The sequence below is a fragment of the Dioscorea cayenensis genome, chromosome 6 (assembly GCF_009730915.1).
Source record: "Dioscorea cayenensis subsp. rotundata cultivar TDr96_F1 chromosome 6, TDr96_F1_v2_PseudoChromosome.rev07_lg8_w22 25.fasta, whole genome shotgun sequence".
Classification (NCBI taxonomy): Eukaryota; Viridiplantae; Streptophyta; class Magnoliopsida; order Dioscoreales; family Dioscoreaceae; genus Dioscorea; species Dioscorea cayenensis.
The window spans coordinates 21,289,432-21,309,794 of NC_052476.1; the positions used below are offsets into that span (position 1 = coordinate 21,289,432).

At 38.2% G+C, this 20,363-nt stretch overlaps 2 protein-coding genes across 2 annotated transcripts; one reads left to right on the forward strand and one right to left on the reverse strand.

Annotated features, from left to right (window-relative positions):
- Positions 1-843: 843 nt before the first annotated feature.
- Positions 844-3,745, reverse strand: LOC120263307 (30S ribosomal protein S6). Its single transcript, XM_039271175.1, has 5 exons — positions 3,430-3,745; positions 2,644-2,698; positions 2,482-2,538; positions 1,445-1,522; positions 844-1,361 (listed from the first exon to the last, which is right to left on the reverse strand). The coding sequence occupies exons 1-5, from the start codon at positions 3,709-3,711 to the stop codon at positions 928-930; spliced, it is 906 nt and encodes a 301-aa protein (XP_039127109.1). The 5' UTR covers positions 3,712-3,745; the 3' UTR covers positions 844-927.
- Positions 3,746-4,027: 282 nt separating this feature from the next.
- Positions 4,028-19,969, forward strand: LOC120263482 (intermediate cleaving peptidase 55, mitochondrial). The gene is made up of 14 exons (XM_039271401.1): positions 4,028-4,116; positions 4,879-4,986; positions 5,081-5,344; positions 6,217-6,309; positions 6,985-7,191; positions 7,907-8,010; positions 17,074-17,140; positions 17,220-17,327; positions 18,057-18,149; positions 18,598-18,688; positions 18,814-18,884; positions 19,179-19,234; positions 19,330-19,390; positions 19,486-19,969. The coding sequence occupies exons 1-14, from the start codon at positions 4,063-4,065 to the stop codon at positions 19,603-19,605; spliced, it is 1,497 nt and encodes a 498-aa protein (XP_039127335.1). The 5' UTR covers positions 4,028-4,062; the 3' UTR covers positions 19,606-19,969.
- The last annotated feature ends 394 nt before the right edge of the window (positions 19,970-20,363 follow it).

The window sequence follows — 20,363 nt, forward strand, 5'->3', positions numbered from 1 at the left end:
TATTTGGTTTGTGTCTTTTTGTCTTTTTCATTCAAGAGTGAATTATTTGATATTTTTTTCTTTAAAATTATTTATAAATAATTATTAGGTTTCAAAGGTTGTGATTTATTTATGATTTTTTTTAAGGAATAATTTTTGGCAAAATTAAAGTGATTCTATGATTGAAGGATGAGGGACCATTTTCTTGTATGAATGTTTTGTTAATTTTTTGTATTTGTATAAAGTGATCACTGATTTCACTTAGAAATAATTATTTATAATGCCAATAATAATTTATTCAAATTATTGGTTTGATAAATGTGTTTTTATTTTTAATTTAGTGTAAGGAATCCAAGATCATAAGGCACTTATTACCTTAAATAAAACATTTCTTTTTGTTTTTTTTTATAAATATTTCTAGTTTAAAACAATTTATAAAGGTGAATTTCTTTTTTCTTTTTATCATGACCCTGTTTTATTTATCCAATGGTATGATTGCTCCATGGGATCCTTCTACTATGAATATAGTTTTGAACAGTTGAGATGAATCATAATAAATTGATAAAATATTTTAAATTATTGGAAAACTAAATTATTAAAAGTTTGTATGTGATGACAATCCTTAAATTATTCATGAACTTGCCAATAAATTATTCCTTGTAAAATTTGAAAAATTTAGAAAATAAAATAAGGCTGAATTATTTTATTAAAATTATAATTTAGTCAAAATTCATAAATTACTTGGAATAAAATGAGGTAAAAAGGTGCTCTTTATAACAAATATAGCAATTTAAAAAAATCAACTGATAAACGCTTGGAGCTGATTGAGTTGCAGACTAGAGATTTATATGCAATCAATTAAAATTGTATCAGAGAATTAAAGTTTTTAGATCATCATTTAAAGATCCACTCCAAATTACATTACAATGTGTCGATGAAGTTAGCAAACTACAAAGCCATTTTCTTAGCCTCTAGTGTTTTCATACTTCTATTTTGACCTCCTTGATCATCATCATCATCATCATCGACAATTATAATGTTTTCTTTGTCATCATCATAGTCTTCCAAGCCGTCGTCATCTTCCCAATCATCTTCGTCATCGATGTCATCATCTTCCTCATCCATTCCTCCGCGCAAGGTGTGAAATTCAGGAGGCGGAGGGCAGTCTTCAGTAATGGCTTCGTCTTGCTTCATCACGAGGTGCCGAATAATTCGCTCGTCTTTGTCGAGCATGCTCTTGAACTCATTAATGTGTTTTGCTTCGAGCTCAAAGTTCATCAAGACATAATTAGCTTTATTTGCTTTCCTAATCTTGTATGCCAATCTCCGAAGTCCCCAATTGTTCAGCCTCCAAATTCTGCCTTTCTTTTCTCTGATGAACTCTATATATATAAATGCAAAGAAATACATAAATAAGACATTGTCGCATTCTGATGAGATGTTAGTTTCAAAAAATGACTAGCACCTTCAACTTTTGAAATGACACTGGGAACCTCCTCAATGTTATCTTCATGAATCAAATAGACCATTTCATAGTGACGCACTGGCACAACACGATTACAAAAGGATGAGCTTCAACTTTGAAAATCATAACAGTACATGCATTGTAACAATGTTCTCTGTTTTCCCATTGAGAATCAAGAGATAAATTTAATAATTCAAAGATCAGAATCTCTAACAAGTCAATTCAAACAAGTAGTAAAAGATTCTTAACTAAGGAAGATGCGTTCAATTTTACATATTGATTTGAACAGCCATCTTGCATGTTGCACTCAACTTGACATGTTCCCACACTAAAAACATAATTTGTGCAGGAATTACAATTTAGTCTAGATCTTCAAAAGATCCCTAATCTAACATGCAGTGCGACATCCAAACTCATTTCCATTCCCCAGTTTCACCGTTAGAATCAAGGAAAGTTAAAATTGAAGAAAGTGTCAATATCATAGCTGGTGTTTGCTTACCAATATCATAGCTGTTCTTTCGGGTATGTATTTTGAAGTGCTAATTTTCTGAATGCTGCATCTAATTTTACATGTGTACAGGCTGCTCCTTGATCAAAAAATAGTTAGAATAAATTCAAGTTTTATGTAGCAAGGATACCAAGGAAGTTTGAGATGGTCATAATTTTTAGTAGAGTTTGCTCTCATGTTCAAACAAGAGGAGATCTGAATTCAGAGTTTGATCTGCTCTTCAAATGAGTTTGTCTAGTTAACACTTCTATTCTATACTCTTTTGGTTGTGTGATGAAGAGTAGAGTTACTGCTAGAATGAAATGGAGAATGATATCAACCGACAGAAACAGTGATCATGTCCAAATACAAAATATTAGTATGCTCTTGTTGATAATATTATTTTTTTCATTCTCCAAGCATGTTATATTAGAATTGGAAGAACAACATAGAGTACATGTTATTTGAAGAAATAAATGGGTTGATTGACCAATGACAACAACTAAATATCTTTTGAAATGCAAACTTGTAAAGAAAAAGAAAGCCTTACTTCTTTCGAGATTCAAATCACTCTCAAGCTGAAGTTTGAGAAACTCATACAGCTCCTCTGCAAAATCACGATCAAATCCATTATTTTCTTAGAAGATAACTTCTCTGTCCATCAAGCACATTGACCTATTTAAATGGAAAAATCTTAGGTCAAACCACTAACCTTCCTCTGCATCAGCAAATTCAGGTAAAACTCTACCATCTTCCTTCACAACTTTCTACAAATCATGCAACAAAAGAAAATGTGCAAAATCATTTGTAGGCCATGACAAACTTCCAATAAACCAAGTAACATCATCTTACAAAAATTGCATATGTAATATGAAAGAAACAGGAGGCAACAAAAATCTCAAAATTGCTAAAGCAATAACAAACAGAAAGGATGCATCTTCAATGATTTAGTTCTCACAATAAGCCACAAAACTTTCATGTTAAACTCTATCCTAACACAGAACAACAATACAAACAAAAATACATTTTTCGGATACCAATTCAACCACTGAGTGAGCTATTCAAATGAATTATTTTTCTTTATATGCCACTTATATTTCATATTAAAGTCAGTATACTAGTAGCACAATCACAGCTCATTGTATTAAATCAAAATCATATCATACAAAAGGGATGAATCTTTCAATGAATTAATTCTCTTCACTAACCACATAAATTTCATAATAAAACCAGCAATGCCACTAATTACATTTACCAGATACTGATTCAACTGCTCATTCAGATACAAACATAATAAAATCAAAGAGATATTTCATAGTTCTTTGATCTAAAGCAAACACACACACACACACACACACACACACAAGTCACCCAAATAAATCAAAATCATATAACTTCAAGCATCCTTTCCATTTAAAAAGATTGAAGCTTTTACCCAAACTACAAGAACACTCCAATAGAATCAAAATTAATGAAATTCCAAAAAAAAAAAGGGTACCTTTTTAAGTAGTACGGCTTCAGGGAAGGGTCCGGTGGCCTCATCTGGTCTCGAAACAAAGCTATGATCATCAACCTTCTCGCTGCTCTTGTTCTTCTTCTTATTCTTCGCCCCGGCAACCACCAGGCTCCTTCTACTCCTCTCGCTAAGATGCACCTTAAGTGAAGAGAAGGGCTTCGACCAGATGGGGACATGGATCTCTCTTTGGAGTAGATGCAGGGATTGAGCTAGTGGAAGGAGGCGGGTAGGAGAGGAGGACGACGCCATGAGTGAGAGCTCCATGGCTTGAGAAGGCGAGAACTGGATAAAGAGCTGATATAAGGGGGGCATTTTGGGAAAGAGGAAACTTTCGTAGTACTTCAGGGTGTTGATCTCGAGGCAAACGAATGTGTGATTTTGAGTTATGATCTTCAGGCAGTTTTATTTCGATCCCGAGGTAATCATGCGATCCCGATTTCCAGTTATGATCTCAAAGCATAGTGTTAATCAGAGTTTTGTTCATGACCGTTCGATCTTTCTGGAAGTTAAACGTGCGGTGATGATGGATCGTTATTAACCCTCTCCCTCTCGTCACTCTCGTGGTCTCATTCCCAGAGAAAGAGAGAGAGAGAGAGAGAGAGAGGAAGCACGGCCATGGCGATGCAGAGCCTGAGAAGGGGAGCGATGAGGAGCATCGTGAGAGGAATGGTATTGAAGTCTCCTTGAAACCTTTGAATTATTGTCTCGTTGTCCTTTGTTGTTCTTGATTCTCATTTTTCTTGGATGGATAGTAAACCCTTCATCAGGACTCAATGGATGAACTGATAATGCACAATCATCAAGTTTTTCTAGGTTTTCTTGGGTTTTTATGCAGGAATGTAGATTGGTAGCATCAATTTTATTCATGTGAAGAACATTTGCGGATTCTTGATGGATTCTTTTTAACCAATTTGGCGGGTTTGAACGATTTTGTTTATAAAGTTTTTTATTTTATTATATTCTAATTTTATGAGTACCTTGAAGATGTATTAGTTCATCTTCTTGAATGATTGCGTGGCTAGTTAGCTATAAAGGTTCATCTTTTTATATTCCGGTATTGATTTTATTGTTGAATCTGTTAATTCTTTCTCTTTTTGTTAGAAATTAGGATGTTGTGTTTTATGAAAGATTACTCGCTGTAAGAAGACTTTGGAATGCGTTTGTGTTCTACTAATCAGTTTGGAGGTATCTGGTGGGTTAAAGTCCATTCGTGGCGTTTTCAGTCCTGTGTTGTGTTAGTGTCATTTTGATGCTCTTGTATGTTTGTCCAAATTGATGAATTTTTTGTGGTGATGATTATTTTTCAGAAATTGAAACATCTTTGGCATTTTTTGATGCTTGACGTTAAGCTTTTGGAGGAAATTACTTTGCTTTAGGTTCTTTGCTTTAAATTTGTTATGTTGTTAGTGTTACAAGCTTATTGTTTTGTAGGTTAAGCCTCAGGTTTTGTATCCTTTGTACAAGTCTATCCAATGCTCATCATATGCCACTCAGAGAATTGTTGATATTGGGCAGCCTACATCCGTATCGCATCCTCATGTACTTTCTTGAAACCCATTCAAGTCCTTTGCCCTGCAATAATGTTAGAATTGTTCTTTTCTTTGATCATGATTTTTTTTCCTCCTTATTTTAGTTACTTGCAGAAGGGGAGATCACCCCAGGAATTACAAGTGATGAATACATTAGTAGAAGAAAACGACTTCTGGAACTACTTCCAGAGAAAAGCTTGGCTATAATTGCATCTGCCCCTGTGAAAATGATGACAGATGTGGTGCCATATCCATTTCGGCAAGATGCTGATTACCTTTATATCACCGGTTGTTCACAACCTGGAGGTGTAGCAGTTTTGAGTGATGAAATTGGATTATGTATGTTTATGCCTGATCCAGATCCTCAAGTAAGCCATAATTGGTTGGAATAATATGCAAAAACATCATTTTTGTTAGGCACTGAGTTTTCATGGTTCCCTTGTTTGGTTGTGTCTTGATATTATATAGGAAGATAGTTTTTCTTTATATTAAATTGCTAATTTTCATAAGATTTTTATGATTTTCTCAAGCTTCACTTGTATATCTGGGCCAGTTTTCTTTTAGTTTGATTGGATGTATGGGCCTTCTTCATTTTGTTGCTTTCATGGTATTTTTATTGTCTTGCTTATACTTCAACTCTTCATATGATGACCTTTTTGGAAGTTTTTGAATTGTATTAGATGGCTTTTAGAGAATTTAGATTATATCAACATGCTATAACCTATTACCTCATTATGTTATTATTGATGTCGGTACTTTGAAATGATATGTATACTATTTATCTATTTATTTTAAATAACATTTTTATCTCATTATGTTATACAAATAGAGTAGTTAAAAGTGCATTGATTTTTTTTTTTAACTCGATGAATGGATTTTGCATCGAGTAGTTATTTTTGGATGTCATGGAATGGGAGCCTTTTTTATAATAACAACATACATATTTACTTGAATATTTAATTTTGTGCTCTGTTATATTCGCAGCTACTTGTCTATTATTTGAGCATTGGATACAAGAATTTCTTGTGATTCTGACATTCATATATGGTTTCTTTATTATTATGTAGATATTGACCTCTTTATGAGTTTTTGTTTTGCAATAAACATAGCACTGACTTTGCCATTTTCTTTTTTTGATGGGATGGCTTCAAGTTTCAGATAATGCATATTACATTCTGCAGTGCATATTACATATTGAGAAGCTATGTTTATGACAATATTTGCTGTTTCATATTTTTAGGATGTGCTCTGGCAAGGCTCAATCGCTGGAATGGATGCAGCATTGGATTATTTTAAGGCTGACAAGGCATTTTCCATGAGTAAGATGCGTGAGGTTGGTATATTAATACTGCTTGCCTTGGTGCTTGGATATGCATTGGCTGCCCTGCAAATCCTTTATAATCAGCATTGGCAAATCTATTATCTGGTTCCATGTCACCTAGTACAATACCTGCCTTATGACGTAATTGATAGACAACTGACTCTTTTTAACAAGATATCTTTTCTGTATGTGTATGAATGGCAAAGTCTTAAGTGCTTCTGCATATTGCACAATGTTAAACTATGTAATTGACTGACTTCAAAGTTGTTATATCAAGATGAATGCAAATTTAACAGATGTATAGATCTTCAGTCTTTATTATCCTCTTATTCAAACTAGTTGATAATTTGGCAGAAAAGGATAATCTATTTTATCTTCTTGGTGTGTGATAGATAAAGTCAGCTTATGATTTCGCAATCTACATTCTTGACAAATGGCTAATATTCTTTTCATTGATCCAAACTTATGAGAAGAAAATATTCTAATTCAGTGGATATTTTGATTCCTAGTCATCAATAAAAATGTAACTTCTCTCTTGGAAAAATCCATTCTGAGCCTGCATTAGTATCTGTCCTGCTTTAAATATGACAGTTATGCTACAGTATTTGGTGTTATTAACCTTTTTTTTGGTCTATCTAAATAGATTTTATGTTATTTATTTAATAACTTTTTCAAATGTTGGTCCAGGTCCTTCCGGGAATGATTAGTCATGCAACCAAAGTGTACCATAATGTGATGACAGCTTTGCCGTCTTATATGGCATTCGAGGCCTTCCGCGAGTTAGACCACAACAATAAAGTTAAAGATATCTCATACTTGACTCATGAACTGCGATGGGTGAAGTCATCGTCAGAAGTTAACTTGATGAGACAGTCTGCCTCTATCGCTTGCCAAGTAAGTGATGCTTCTCAAGCCAGTTTAGCCAGCTATATTTTTCTGAAGAAAATTACCTCAATTAAAGTTTACATCAATCGTGATAATTGTAGTTCCATGCACATCATCAATATTGTTTTCATGTATAAGTGAAATAACTTCTGTCTGCAAAATCTCAATGTACACATCCTGATAGTATTGCAATTTTATATCATTTACTATCAAAGGTCTTTGTTTTTTTCCCTTAGCAATTAAACTGCATTTAGCTCTCCTCTATTTCTTGAAGGGCTTGTCTTTCAAAATTGCCATTTTATAGTTTAGCCTTTTCTTTTGGATAAAGTAGGGTCATATATAGCCAAATATGTAAACACATTTTTTTTTTAAAGGAACAATTTTACTTAATGGTGAACTTGTCCCTCTGTTCTTTGACCTTCTGAAATGGAACCTTTTTTTATTTATTTTTGACAGACAATGGATGTCCACTTTAGCAAATAGCCTGAAAGAACTACCATTGATCAAGTAGAACTGAAATAAAATAGCTCCAATTACTCTTTTTTGTCTTTTTTATCAGACTACCATATTGAGCTACTAAATAGCATATTAATGTTAGACTTGTTAAAATGCAAGTTATTTTCATTGTTTCATTGGAAACTTAAAATTGTATGCTTGACGCGCAAAGTTATTGATTTTGATGACTTACTATATGATCATTGCCATATTCCTTTTCCTTGATTAGTCTCTTTTGCAAACAATGTTACTTTCAAGGACATCTCCTGAAGAAAGCAAGTTAGCAGCCAAGGTTGAATATGAATGCAAAATGAAAGGTGCACAAAGAATGGCGTAAGTAATTTTTCCCCCTTTTATAATGACAGTTTATCATATATATTCTACATGGATTATGTTTCCCACTTATGGAAATCAATATTTTGTACATTATAATTATCAACAGCCTACGTTTAGGCATCTGAGGGTAAGTGATGCGAGATCCGCAAGTGCACGGAGTCGTCAAGTAATACCTCTCGTGCGAGCACGAGAGGGTCGTATTCCCTGGGCCCAAGGATCTACCCTTACTTCTTCGCGTATTGTCTAGCCGAAAGATTCGAATGGTTTCTCTAATCTATTAATTAAAATGAAAGAACTACAAGTAGAGTCTAAAATAAGGCAAGGGTATAAAATCCAGGGAAAGAAATGGTCACGGATACTGGCCTCCTAGGGGCTACTAAAGTGCAAAAAGATGCTAAGAATGTCATGCAAGTGAAGGTTTGGACCTAGAGATTTCTAAAGTAGGTTAACCCGATGGTCACTGACAATTGACCCCTAATCCGTATAAGTATTGATACGGAATTTCTTCCCGATCAAATCCTCATATGATTGCATTAACAAAAGGGGAAATCCCTAATCGTAGCCGAACACAACCTCGGTCTAGCCCCTAATGTTGAGGGTACAAAAATACCCGATGGTCACGGGCGATTCGGACATGAATCCCTTCCAAACTTGGTGTGTCTAATACAAGGGCGATGATCACGCTACCAAGTACAACCTAGAAGTTGGTTTACAGAGTTCTCATGTAAGCAACACATCAAATGCACCAAGAATGAATCACAAACACAAAAACCCTTGCAATAGACATAATTAGTTCATCAAAATATATAAGTTCACCCCAAGGTTTACCCAAGATCCGTAACCCTTGGGGTCTACTCAGTCCATGCAAACAAATACAAACAATAGGTCCATGAAAACAACTACAAATGGCATAAGAAAACTCCCTTAAACAATGGAAGGTGATGCCAAGTTAGGGTGTAAAGCTTCCACGGACGCCGTGATCGGGCGCTTCTCTCATCGCCTACAAGCTCCCAAAGAAGAGATCGATGAAGATCTAGCCAAACTAAGCTTTCTCCCTTTAATTCCCCGCCTCCAAAAACGCGTGATCTTGCTCTCCTCCGAACTTTTGGAAGTCGGCTCCAAGAACTCCCCAAAAAGCTATCTCTCAATCTCCTCTCTTTGCCCTAAAAGTTCAGTCTAAAATATATCCCGTCAGGTCCATACGGGCTTCTTGCGAAATGAATCACAAACACAAAACACTTGCAATAGACATAATTAGATCATCAAAATACACAAGTTCACCCCTAACGTTCACCCCAAGATCCAAATGACCTCGGGGTCTACTCGTCCATGAAAACAAATACAAACAATAGGTCCATGAAAACAACTACTAAGGAAACTCCCTCAAACAATGGAAGTGAGATGACAAGCTGTTAGGTGGAAAAGCTTCCACGGACACCGCTGATCAGGGGCGGCTTCGCTCGCCTCACAAACTCCCCAAAGAAGAGATCGATGAAGATCTAGCCAAACTAAGCTTCTCCCTTTAATTCCCCTGCTCCAAAACGAGTGATTTTGCCTCCTCTGAACTTGTGGAAGTCGGCTCCAAGAACTCCCCAAAAAACTCTCAAAAATCTCCCCTTTGCCCTAAAAAGTTCAGATCCAAAATATATCCTGTCAGTCCATACTGTCAGCGCATGGAGCCCGTGAAGCTCACCCATCATTTTCGCCTAGAAAAATATGGCAGGGTGCTACAGAGATTCACCACAAAGTGATTTTAACACAAGTAACCGAGACTCAGTGAAATTCCCAGAAGAAACCTCACGTGCACCCATGCGGGCGCATGGACCTCGCTGAAGCTCAGCATCGAATGTCTCTGCTACAGTCTAACACCCAAAAAATGCCGTTTTTGGTGTCGAATTCGTCCAATTTGCATTTTTGAGCTACATTTGGCACATTTATGATCTGCAACACCAAAAAAATAAATTTATACTTAAACGGGCATCAATTCATTAAGATATACACAAATAATACAAAATCAATACGTATAAAATACGTACATTTAGACGTTTATCAAACATCCCCACACCTAAGCGTTTGCTTGTCCTTAAGCAAACACACATGAAAGAATAGGGGCAAGACGATAAACGGCTAAATGTACGACCTCAAGCTCAAATAGTGAAGAACCCCACAAGCACAGATAAAATGAAATTAAGAAAATGAGTTGCACAATAACCAACTTAGTAGAGATAGTCATGAATCCTCTTGAGTGCTTTCCTCGTGAGTGTGTGTATATACTTCATCCCTCGCTCTTCCCTATTCACGCCACATTCAATGACTACCGGTGTTAGAAATCCTAAAGACGCCCTCAATAGCGAGTTAAGAGTCCTTCGGTCTACAGTCAACACTTCAATTTCTAAGTGAATGCATGCTAGAGTTCAGGAGAATACACACTTTTTTTTTTTCCGAGTCCGCCTAACGTAGACTGCACAAAATATCTTATAATCTTTCAGGAGGATGCACATGCTGATTAGGCACAAGAGCCACCCAACCTATTTGATTACAGTCTACATAAACGCATTAATGCTAAATTAGCAGAGGAATACCGACATAATTTTTTTTTTTTTTTTTCCAGGTAACAAATATATACATGTCTCCTGAGCATTTTCATGCAAAACTTCACTTAGGGAAAAAGTAAAATGAGAAAAAGAACCAAAAGCTCTTAAAAGACCATTGAGGGATGAATTTACCACTCTAACACCTTAAATCAAAGCAGTGGGTTAGCTGGGGCAAGCAAGGTAGAAGTTCTGTGTCAAAGTTGTGAAGAGAGCACTAGAAAGAAAACATGACTTTCTTATAGCACAAATAGCACTACAACTCATTACTATCATTCCTTCAAGGCAGGAGGTTTTTAACAATAAATCATAGCTATCACCGGTAAAGTAAACATGCAAATAACCCATCCCCACACCTAAAATTGTACATTGCCCTCAATGTACATTAATCAGCAGAACATAGTGTACAATTCATAATAAATAATTGAAGCATGAAAAAGGAAGCGGTAAAGAGACTCGTCCCATTTGGTTGATGAAGATTGTTCAGTGAAAAGCATAGTCATGGGCAACAAAGCCAAAGAAAGAGTAAAAGGAGGAGAGGCATAATCTGTGAGAAGTCCTGCAAAAATAAGTAAGGCGATCACGACACTTAAGAAAATCAAGGGGAAGGAAAACATGCATAATAGTCCAAATAAAAGTAAAACAAGCCTAGCAGGGAGTGAACCCATGCTAACAAAAGAAGTTCAACTAGCAAGCCACAAAATAATGCAAAATACAAAACATAAACTCAAGTCCATAAAAGTCTTGCTCCTAGGCTGGGTGGTGTCCGTCAGTAGGTGCAGCAGATGCTAATGATGTGGTAGTCCCCGAGGTGGCGCTGAGGATGAAGAAGACCCACGCACAAAAAGAGAGAATTTCACGCATATCCCTCGCCAACCGCTCTAAGTATCTCAAGATTCTCTGATGTCCTCGACTGAAGGAAATGAATCTCGCCTCGAATCTCCCGGCGCGAAAACTCAACTCGGGCTAGGCTGCGCCGTCTCGCCTGAATCTGACCGTGGGAGAAGCAGTGATGCGCCACCCGTGGTCGTAGTACCGGATAACGGCATATGTGTCACCGCGCTTCTCCACCATCCCCATAGAAAAACATAGTAGCCATCCCCTGGCGGCGAAAAATCCATCAACAATGTGTGCAAGTCTCGCGTTCGACACATACCGGATCATACGTGGATATACGTGCCCGCACAGGGATCTGACCGGCGCAGTCATGTCGATCACACCAAGCAGCAGCAGGTCTGCATACAGCAGCATCAGACAGTGTCGCACAGCGCCGGTCACTGGCCCTCGCATGCCCACACCGCACGGTCGATACGATGCGCGGGTCGCGAAGACGCAGCGCCTCGACCGCCGGCAGATCGCCAGCCCGGTTCCGCACGTGACGCTGCACGAAGACGATCGTCAGCTGACAAGCCCTCATCACCTCGAAGAAGCCCGCCTAGTTCGCGGTCAATTAACGGTCATTATCCCAGCGCTTTGAACCATTCCGCACGGTCTCACTGTCTCATTGCGCAGACATCCGCGAGTTCACCAGCTCGGATCGCTAACGTGACCGGTCACATCGATCATGATGATTCGCCCGCCACCGAGCCGGACTGCGACACTGTCCGGACAATCAGGCTTGATTCCGACAGTGGTCAGAGCGCAGCCCAGAGCGCTATGGGCCAGCAGGGATGGCACTCACGCCGCATCACAGCCCTAGGACGCTTGATGAAAACACGCCGACCCGCATTCCCAAACCCCCACGATTTTCGGAAGCCTTCATGTTTAGGAACGCTTCAAGCCGCGGTTTTTATCAAAAGCTGCCCCTAGACATGATGCGGCACCCAGCTGGAGTGCCATCCTTAGCCTCGCCGCAACATAGGGCACGCTATAAACCCTCTGAAGTCCAAGCCCTTGGTATTATCCTGACAATTGATCGCAATGTCCTCGGTTCTAGGTTCTGGCCGAGGCCGTGAGGAATTAATCAATCATGATGGATGTGACCGAATCTTTCAATTAACGATCCCGGCCATCGTGAACTCACCTTGATGTCCTAAGCACAATAGACTTAATAAGACCCAGATCTGAATAAGTTTTCCAAGCCTTTGGGACAATGAACACCATTTGTGACTCCACAACCGGGTTGTTTCTCGGGCTTTGTATGATGAGGGAAAGTCAGGAACACACCAAAGATTTCATCGCTCTTCCTGCATGATTTTTTTCGCCACCACGACACACGGTTCCCTCGAATATTATCTCCGTCGGCAGCATCTAACGAGTCATGGAAAGCATCTCGTCTTCACAACCCCGCACATCGATATGTTCATGCACTCTTAAGTCGAGGTATTGGAGGCCGGTGCGATAGCACTGGGGTAATCACGCGCTCTGACTTACTAATGCTACTACAAGATATCGAGCGCTACCCGATCCACCTTGGACACCTTTTTGCCGAGTTGTTTGTTAATCAAGGTACTTACACACGCCTTGGATCTATTTTCGCTGGGCCGTATATCACACATATGATTCGAGGTATGGGTTTAATCGAGCACAGCCGGGACATGCACATATGATTCGAGGAAAACAGTCATACACTCATCACTAAACTCGAATGCCGTGTCCTTCTCAAGGAGTTTTGTAAGTGGTCGGGCAATTAATGAAAAATCCTTGACGAACCTTCTGTAAAAACCTGCATGTCCCAAGAAACTCCTAATGGCCTTCACTGACGTTGGGGGAGGTAGCTGTTCGATAGTGGAAACCTTGGCCTTGTCCACCTCAATTCCTTGTTGTGATATCTTATGACCAAGCACAATGCCTTCCTTGACCATAAAATGACACTTTTCCCACTGAGAACCGAGTTGGTTTCCTCACATCTGGCTAATACCCGCTCTAGATTTTTGAGGCAGAGGTCGAAAGAATCACCTAAAACTGAGAAATCGTCCATGAAAACCTCCATGATATCTTCCACCAGATCATCAAATATGGCTATCATACAACGCTGGAAGGTGGCTGGAGCATTACATAGTTCGAAAGACATCTGACGGTAAGCAAAAGTACCATAAGGGCATGTGAAAGTTGTCTTCTCCTGGTCTTCTGGGGAGATGGGGATTTGAAAGTACTCGGAGAGACCATCCAAGAAACAGTAATATGAGTGCCCTGCTAGTCGTTCAAGCATTTGGTCAATGAAAGGAAGAGGGAAATGATCTTTTCTAGTAGCATCATTCAGTTTTCTATAGTCTATGCACACCCGCTAGCCTGTGACCGTTCTAGTGGGGACTAATTCATTCTTTTCATTAGTGACCACCGTCATCCCCCCTTTTTCGGCACCACCTGCATTGGGCTCACCCACTCACTGTCAGAGATAGGGTTGATGATTCCTGCATCAAGAAGTTTGATCACCTCGCTGCACACTACTTCTTTCATATTAGGGTTGAGCCGTCTCTGGGGTATAGCTGTCGGCCTATGATTATCTTCCATGAGAATCTTGTGTGTACAAAAGGAAGGGCTAATTCCCTTAATATCTGAAATCTTCCACGCAATCGCTTTTTTGTACTTATTTAACACACTCAGAAGGTCTGATTTTTGCTTAGGGGTCAAGTCTGAGGCAATGATGATTGGAAGTTTTGATCCCTCTGCCAGAAATGCATATTCCAAGTGTTCGGGAAGCGGCTTTAGTTCTAATTCCGGTGGTTCCTCAATTGATGATTTTAATTGCCCAAACTTCCCGAGATTAATATCCTCGAACCCTCTATACTCATCTTCTGAGGAGCTACCACTATCCATGCACTGTTCCATAGCGTGAATCTCACATCCGGATGATCTTGAGTCGCCCCCCCACTATAAGATCTATTTCCTCTTCGATTTGCTGAACTAGTACGACAGAGTCATCGGACTTGTTCCTTTCTTCCTCATGGGTGGGGACGGAAGGAAGGATAGGTGGAATAAGCTTAACTAGTGGCAACACACTGTCGGACTTCATATAGTGCGTGAATAGTTCCTACACGTCATGCTCTCCCAAGGGTACGGTTCTAGCCACATTGTAATGTTCAAACCGTCTTCAACTATGAAGAATGTGCGTACTCATCATTCCTTCTGGTTCAAATGGCACTAGAGATTCAAGTAGGAAATTCGAGTATGGAATCTGCAGACAGGAAGCGTCACCCCAACTGCCGGCTGCAATTATGATTATAGCGGATAATGAATAACCAGGAAATGTTAAACAAAGAGAAATATTTAAAGCAGAAAATAACTTCGAAAGAAATAAAAACGAACAAAAGTGCAAAATAAAAGAAACAAATGTACATAATTAAAGAAACAATGGCTAAATTAATAAACTCTAAGTTTTCCGAGTATTCTTTGTGGGTCCCCGGCAACAGCGCCAAAAACTTAATGCGAGATCCGCAAGTGCACGGAGTCGTCAAGTAATACCTCTCGTGCGAACACGAGAGGGTCGTATTCCCTGGGCCCAAGGATCTACCCTTACTTCTTCTTCGCGTATTGTTTAGCCGAAAGATTCGAAGGGTTTCTCTAATCTATTAATTAAAATGAAAGAACTACAAGTAGAGTCTAAAATAAAGCAAGGGTATAAAATCCAGGGAAAGAAATGGTCACGGATACGGCTCTCCTAGGGGCTACTAAAGTGCAAAGGATGCTAAGAATGTCATGCAAGTGAAGGTTTGGACCTAGAGATTTCCTAAAGTAGGTTAACCCGATGGTCACGGCAATTGACCCCTAATCCGGTATAAGTATTGATACGGAATTTCTTCTGATCAAATCCTCATACGATTGCATTAACAAAGGGGGAAATCCCTAATCAGAGCCGGAACACAACTCGGTCTAGCCCTAATGTTGGAAGGGTACAAAATACCCGATGGTCACGGCGTATTCGTACATGAATCCCTTCCAAACTTGGTGTGTCTAATAGAAGGGCGATGATCAAGTACAACCTAGAAGTTGGTTTACAGAGTTCTCATGTAAGCAACACATCAAATGCACCAAGAATGAATCACAAACACAAAACCCTTGCAATAGACATAATTAGTTCATCAAAATACACAAGTTCACCCCAAGGTTTACCGGCATCTGGTAACCTTGGGGTCTACTCGTCCATGCAAACAAATACAAACAATAGGTCCATGAAAACAACTACAAATGGCATAAGAAAACTCCCTTAAACAATGGAAGTTAGGTGTAAAGCTTCCACGGACGCCGCGATTGGGGCGGCTTCTCTCGTCGTCTACAAGCTCCCAAAGAAGAGATTGATGAAGATCTAGCCAAACTAAGCTTCTCCCTTTAATTCCCCCGCTCCAAAACGCGTGATCTTGCCTCCGCTGAACTTGTGGAAGTCGGCTCCAAGAACTCCCCAAAAAGCTATCTCTCAAAACCTCCCCCCTTTGCCTTAAAAGTTCAGTCCAAAATATATCCCGTCAGGTCCATACGGGCTCCATGCGGGCGCATGGAGCCCGTGAAGCTCACTGCCATTTCGCCTAGAAAATATGTCGGTGCTACAGTAATGAGACTTGTGAAATTCCAGCAAACCTCACGGGCACCCATGCGGGTGCATGGACCTCGTGAAGCTCACAGCCGAATGCCTGCTACAGTGCTAACACCCCCAAAAATGCCGTTTTTGGTGTCGAATTCGTCCAATTTGCATTTTTGAGCTACATTCGGCACATTTATGATCTGCAACACCAAAAGAACAAATTTATACTTAAATGGGCATCAATTCATGAAGATATACACAAAATAATACAAGATCAATACGTATAAAATATGTATATTTAGGCGTTTATCAGTAAGATATTTATGCTTTTGTTCATATGGACAGTAATTTTTTAATCAAATATTTTGCATAGAAATTCTTTATCCTCTTCTTAGGTGTTTCTGTGTTGGGAATGTCGATTTTTCTTCCTTTCATCTTGCAATGTAGATTTCATTCACTTTCAAGTGATTTGGCAAAAGTTGCCGTGCTGTTTTGGTCATTGATTTGTTAGGTTTCCATGCACGGCTTATTTTTTATAGCCTTCCTAAGTCTTACGGCCAAAGGGGACTAGCTTTTGTAGCCTACAAAAGTCTAGCTTGTGTGGTCTAGAGAAGCAAAGTGAAATTCAGTGGTGGAATGCAGCAATTAGATATCTTCATGAGTTTCTTGAAGGTAGCCTTGGTAGTGCAGAGTCGGTAGCCTTTTGGTTGTTTATACACTAAATGGCAATTATTTGTACACAACATTTGGTTTTTCCCAAGCCATAAAACTCCTCAGCCATGTTTTGCTGTGTTTGGTGTGGGTCAATGCACTTGCGTTCCTAATCTACATCACTGGTTGGGGTTACTAATGGTTCTCCCCTTGTGCTAAGTGGCATAAGGATAAAATTGAATTTTCATTGCTTTGGATATTTTTAATTTTTTGTTACATGATGAAGATCAGACTATTTTGGAATATAGTGTGATATTGTCTTGATAATTTTTGTTTCCGCCTTTCTGGTGATCTTTCTAGTTTTCATCCTGTGGTTGGTGGCGGAGCAAATGCGAGCGTTATACACTATTCACGAAATGATCAGAAGGTAATGTTTTCAGTTTTGATTCACATGCGATGATGTAATGTAGATATCCATAATTGGCTAATGGGTTGTGACACATCAGATCAGAGCTGGGGAGCTTGTGTTAATGGACATTGGGTGTGAATTCCATGGTTATCTGAGTGATCTGACTCGAACATGGCCACCTTGTGGTAGCTTTTCCTCTGCTCAGGTTGGTGTTATCTTCTATTAACTTGGGGGCCCATTTTTTTTAAGATAACAGTGCCTTAATCTGTTTTTGGTTCCTTGGCATCCCTTCTCATTATGATCTTATATTTTACTCCCTCCATTTCTTTTTATCTATCATAAACCCATGTTCCTTTTTATCTGTCATTTTTAAACATCAAGAAGCATTTATTATTATTTTTTTCCAAAATTACCCTAACATTCAATTTCAATTCTCTTCTTGGAATTTAATATGAGAGAGAAATGTGAAGATATAAATTAGGGATAATTTTAGAAAGATAACTAATTTTTTATTAAATTATGTGAAATAATCAACTTTTTTTGGTATGTGAGATTCGGTTATTCACGACAGATAAAAAGGAATGGAGAGAGTATTTGTTTTATTTTACTAGTCTGTAATTTTCATCTATTTTGTCAATATTCCCTGCTTCTCTTTCTTGGTTATGTTTAGATTTTCTCTCTCATCTAATGCTGTAAAGTATGATTGCTGCTTGATCTGTTATGTGTGGATTAAATTTTTATGTCACTACTGCAGACATTAAATTCATTATTGTGACAACCCTTTGGCTTTCACTGAACCTATCCATGTCGGGGGTGTTTTAAGTTTCATTTTTTGTGGTGTTAGCTTTATCTAATTTTTATTGCAGCTTACATCAATTAATGGTAAGTCAATGGTTTGACACTAAGCTCTTTTTTCCTTGGGCCTCATTTTCAGGAAATTCTATATGATCTCATCTTAGAGACGAACAAAGAATGTGTGAAGCTCTGTAAACCAGGCATGAGCATTCAGCAAATACACAATTACTCGGTATGTTCAAAGTTTTCATAATTTGCTAATCATGATTTTATGTAGCCATGAAGTAATTGGCAATATCATTGTGTTGAAGTATGAGAGAAATGTGTGGCAATGGCAAAAATAATCCTACTACAATTATTTGTATATTTTTTTTCAATGTTCGTAAAATCCCCAAAAAAAAATATATATTATGTAATATATTTATATAGTTTTTTTATAATTTAACTTTCAAGTATTATTTTTTTTTTTTTCATAGAACTATATAATCCCTAAATCGGGTGCCTGTATATTCATTGAAAGGTCTTCCCAAGTGAAAGAGGGCTGAAATTTACTTTGCTTGCACTGAAAAGTCAGGCTTGATTACGGCAGTCCTTTTTGGCTAACATATGTTTTTCAACCGTTTCAGGTAAAATTGTGCTTCATAATTTTGTTTGTTTTTCTGATTTTTGTTGGAAAACAGGTTCAAATGTTACAGAGAGGGCTTCGAAAGATGGGAATCCTGAAAGATTCAAGCATCAGTTCATATCATAAACTGAATCCAACTTCGATAGGTACTGGCCTCTGTCAGTGTTTCATGACAGTACTATATTTGCCGCATTTTATTTCATGTGCTTGTTTAGCGTAGTGCAACAGTTTCATGAAATTAATGATCTCTTCTTTTTGTCATCGGATGCAGGTCATTATTTAGGAATGGATGTTCATGACTCGTCTATGGTCAAGAATGAACGCCTTTTGCAGCCAGGCGTTGTAAGTAATCAAGTTTCCTATTTGAATCAGTTTTTATTGCGTACTGAACTTCTCCTTGGGATGAGATGAACAGCTTGATTTGTTGTACGAATATCATAATATTGTTGTGCCACTATCATTTCATCAAAATGCTCGTTTGTTCATCATTTTCTCCTTGAACACCCAACCCGGTGCACATCATTTTGAGTAACCAATGACAAATTCAATCAAACGGTCAAATTCAAGCTTTGTATTGTTACACAAAATATTGAACTTGATATGTTAACCTGATTAGTGCACCCCGTGACGCGGCAGGTAATAACAATTGAGCCAGGTGTTTATATCCCGTCCTCCTGTGATGTGCCAGAGAGGTTGGTATTTTAGTCGAAGCTACAGCAACTCCGAGTGATGTGCATTTAACATGCCTTGCTTGTAGTTCTTCACACAACTAATGGGTGTTTTGCAGGTATCGAGGAATAGGCATAAGAATCGAGGATGAAGTTCTCATCACTGAAACAGGACATGAGGTTGGTCTTTGTTTCATTTTTAATATATGTATACGAAGTTTTCTGCTTGTATGCTAATATAAATTTTTGGTGATGGATTTAATTTGGTGGCGAAGGTGCTTACTGGATCAATGCCGAAAGAGATTGCGGACATTGCAGGTTTACTGAACTTTGATAGAAGCAGAGGGACCGAAGTATCCTGCTCTCCGGCTCAGCAGCAAGTGGAGTTCCATTGAAATGAATTTGCTGTATTCTACAATTTTCAGTACTCAAGGTATCCATTTACTGTAACTGTCACAACCTCACAAGCTTGAGCGTGTTGAGAGCTTTGCTCGAGCCGTCCATCGGCCGGGCTCGAGTTCTTGCTTGGTGTGTTTGGAACTCGGCTCGCTAGAGGGCAGGTTGGTGCATATGGTAGTGTGATTTTCCACAGTACAATGGCCAGGAAAGCTGGGTAAGAGAAATCCCCTACTTAAAAACCAGCTTACTTTTAAATCCTTCTAAAGTGATAAAATATTCATTAGATCCTCTTTAACAGAGATGTTTTGCCTAGTTGAATTTTAAACAAACACTTTTGTTTATCTGAATGTAATTTCCATCTTGTCCTTTTGAGCATAAATTACCTTTTAATCCTTCGTAAAATTTTGGTTTTCATTTATGAAATTATATATAACTCCCTTATAAAATTTAAAATCTTAAATTGGAGAATTTATTTATTTATTTAATTTTTTTTTTTTTTGCTATAGCTTTTGAAAAATCCACAAATCTCAAATATAAAATTAATTATGTATGACCTTTTATAAAATTTTGTTTTTCATCTCAATCCTCAGTTACTTCAATAATTAATTGGATATTTTCTCTTATTGAAGCATTTAAAAAAACAGTAAGCCTCAAATATCAAATTATTCGTAACCTTTTTGGAAAATTTTTATTTTCATTTCAACTTTTGGCTACTCCAATCATAAATTGGATATTGTCCCTTGCTATAGTTTTG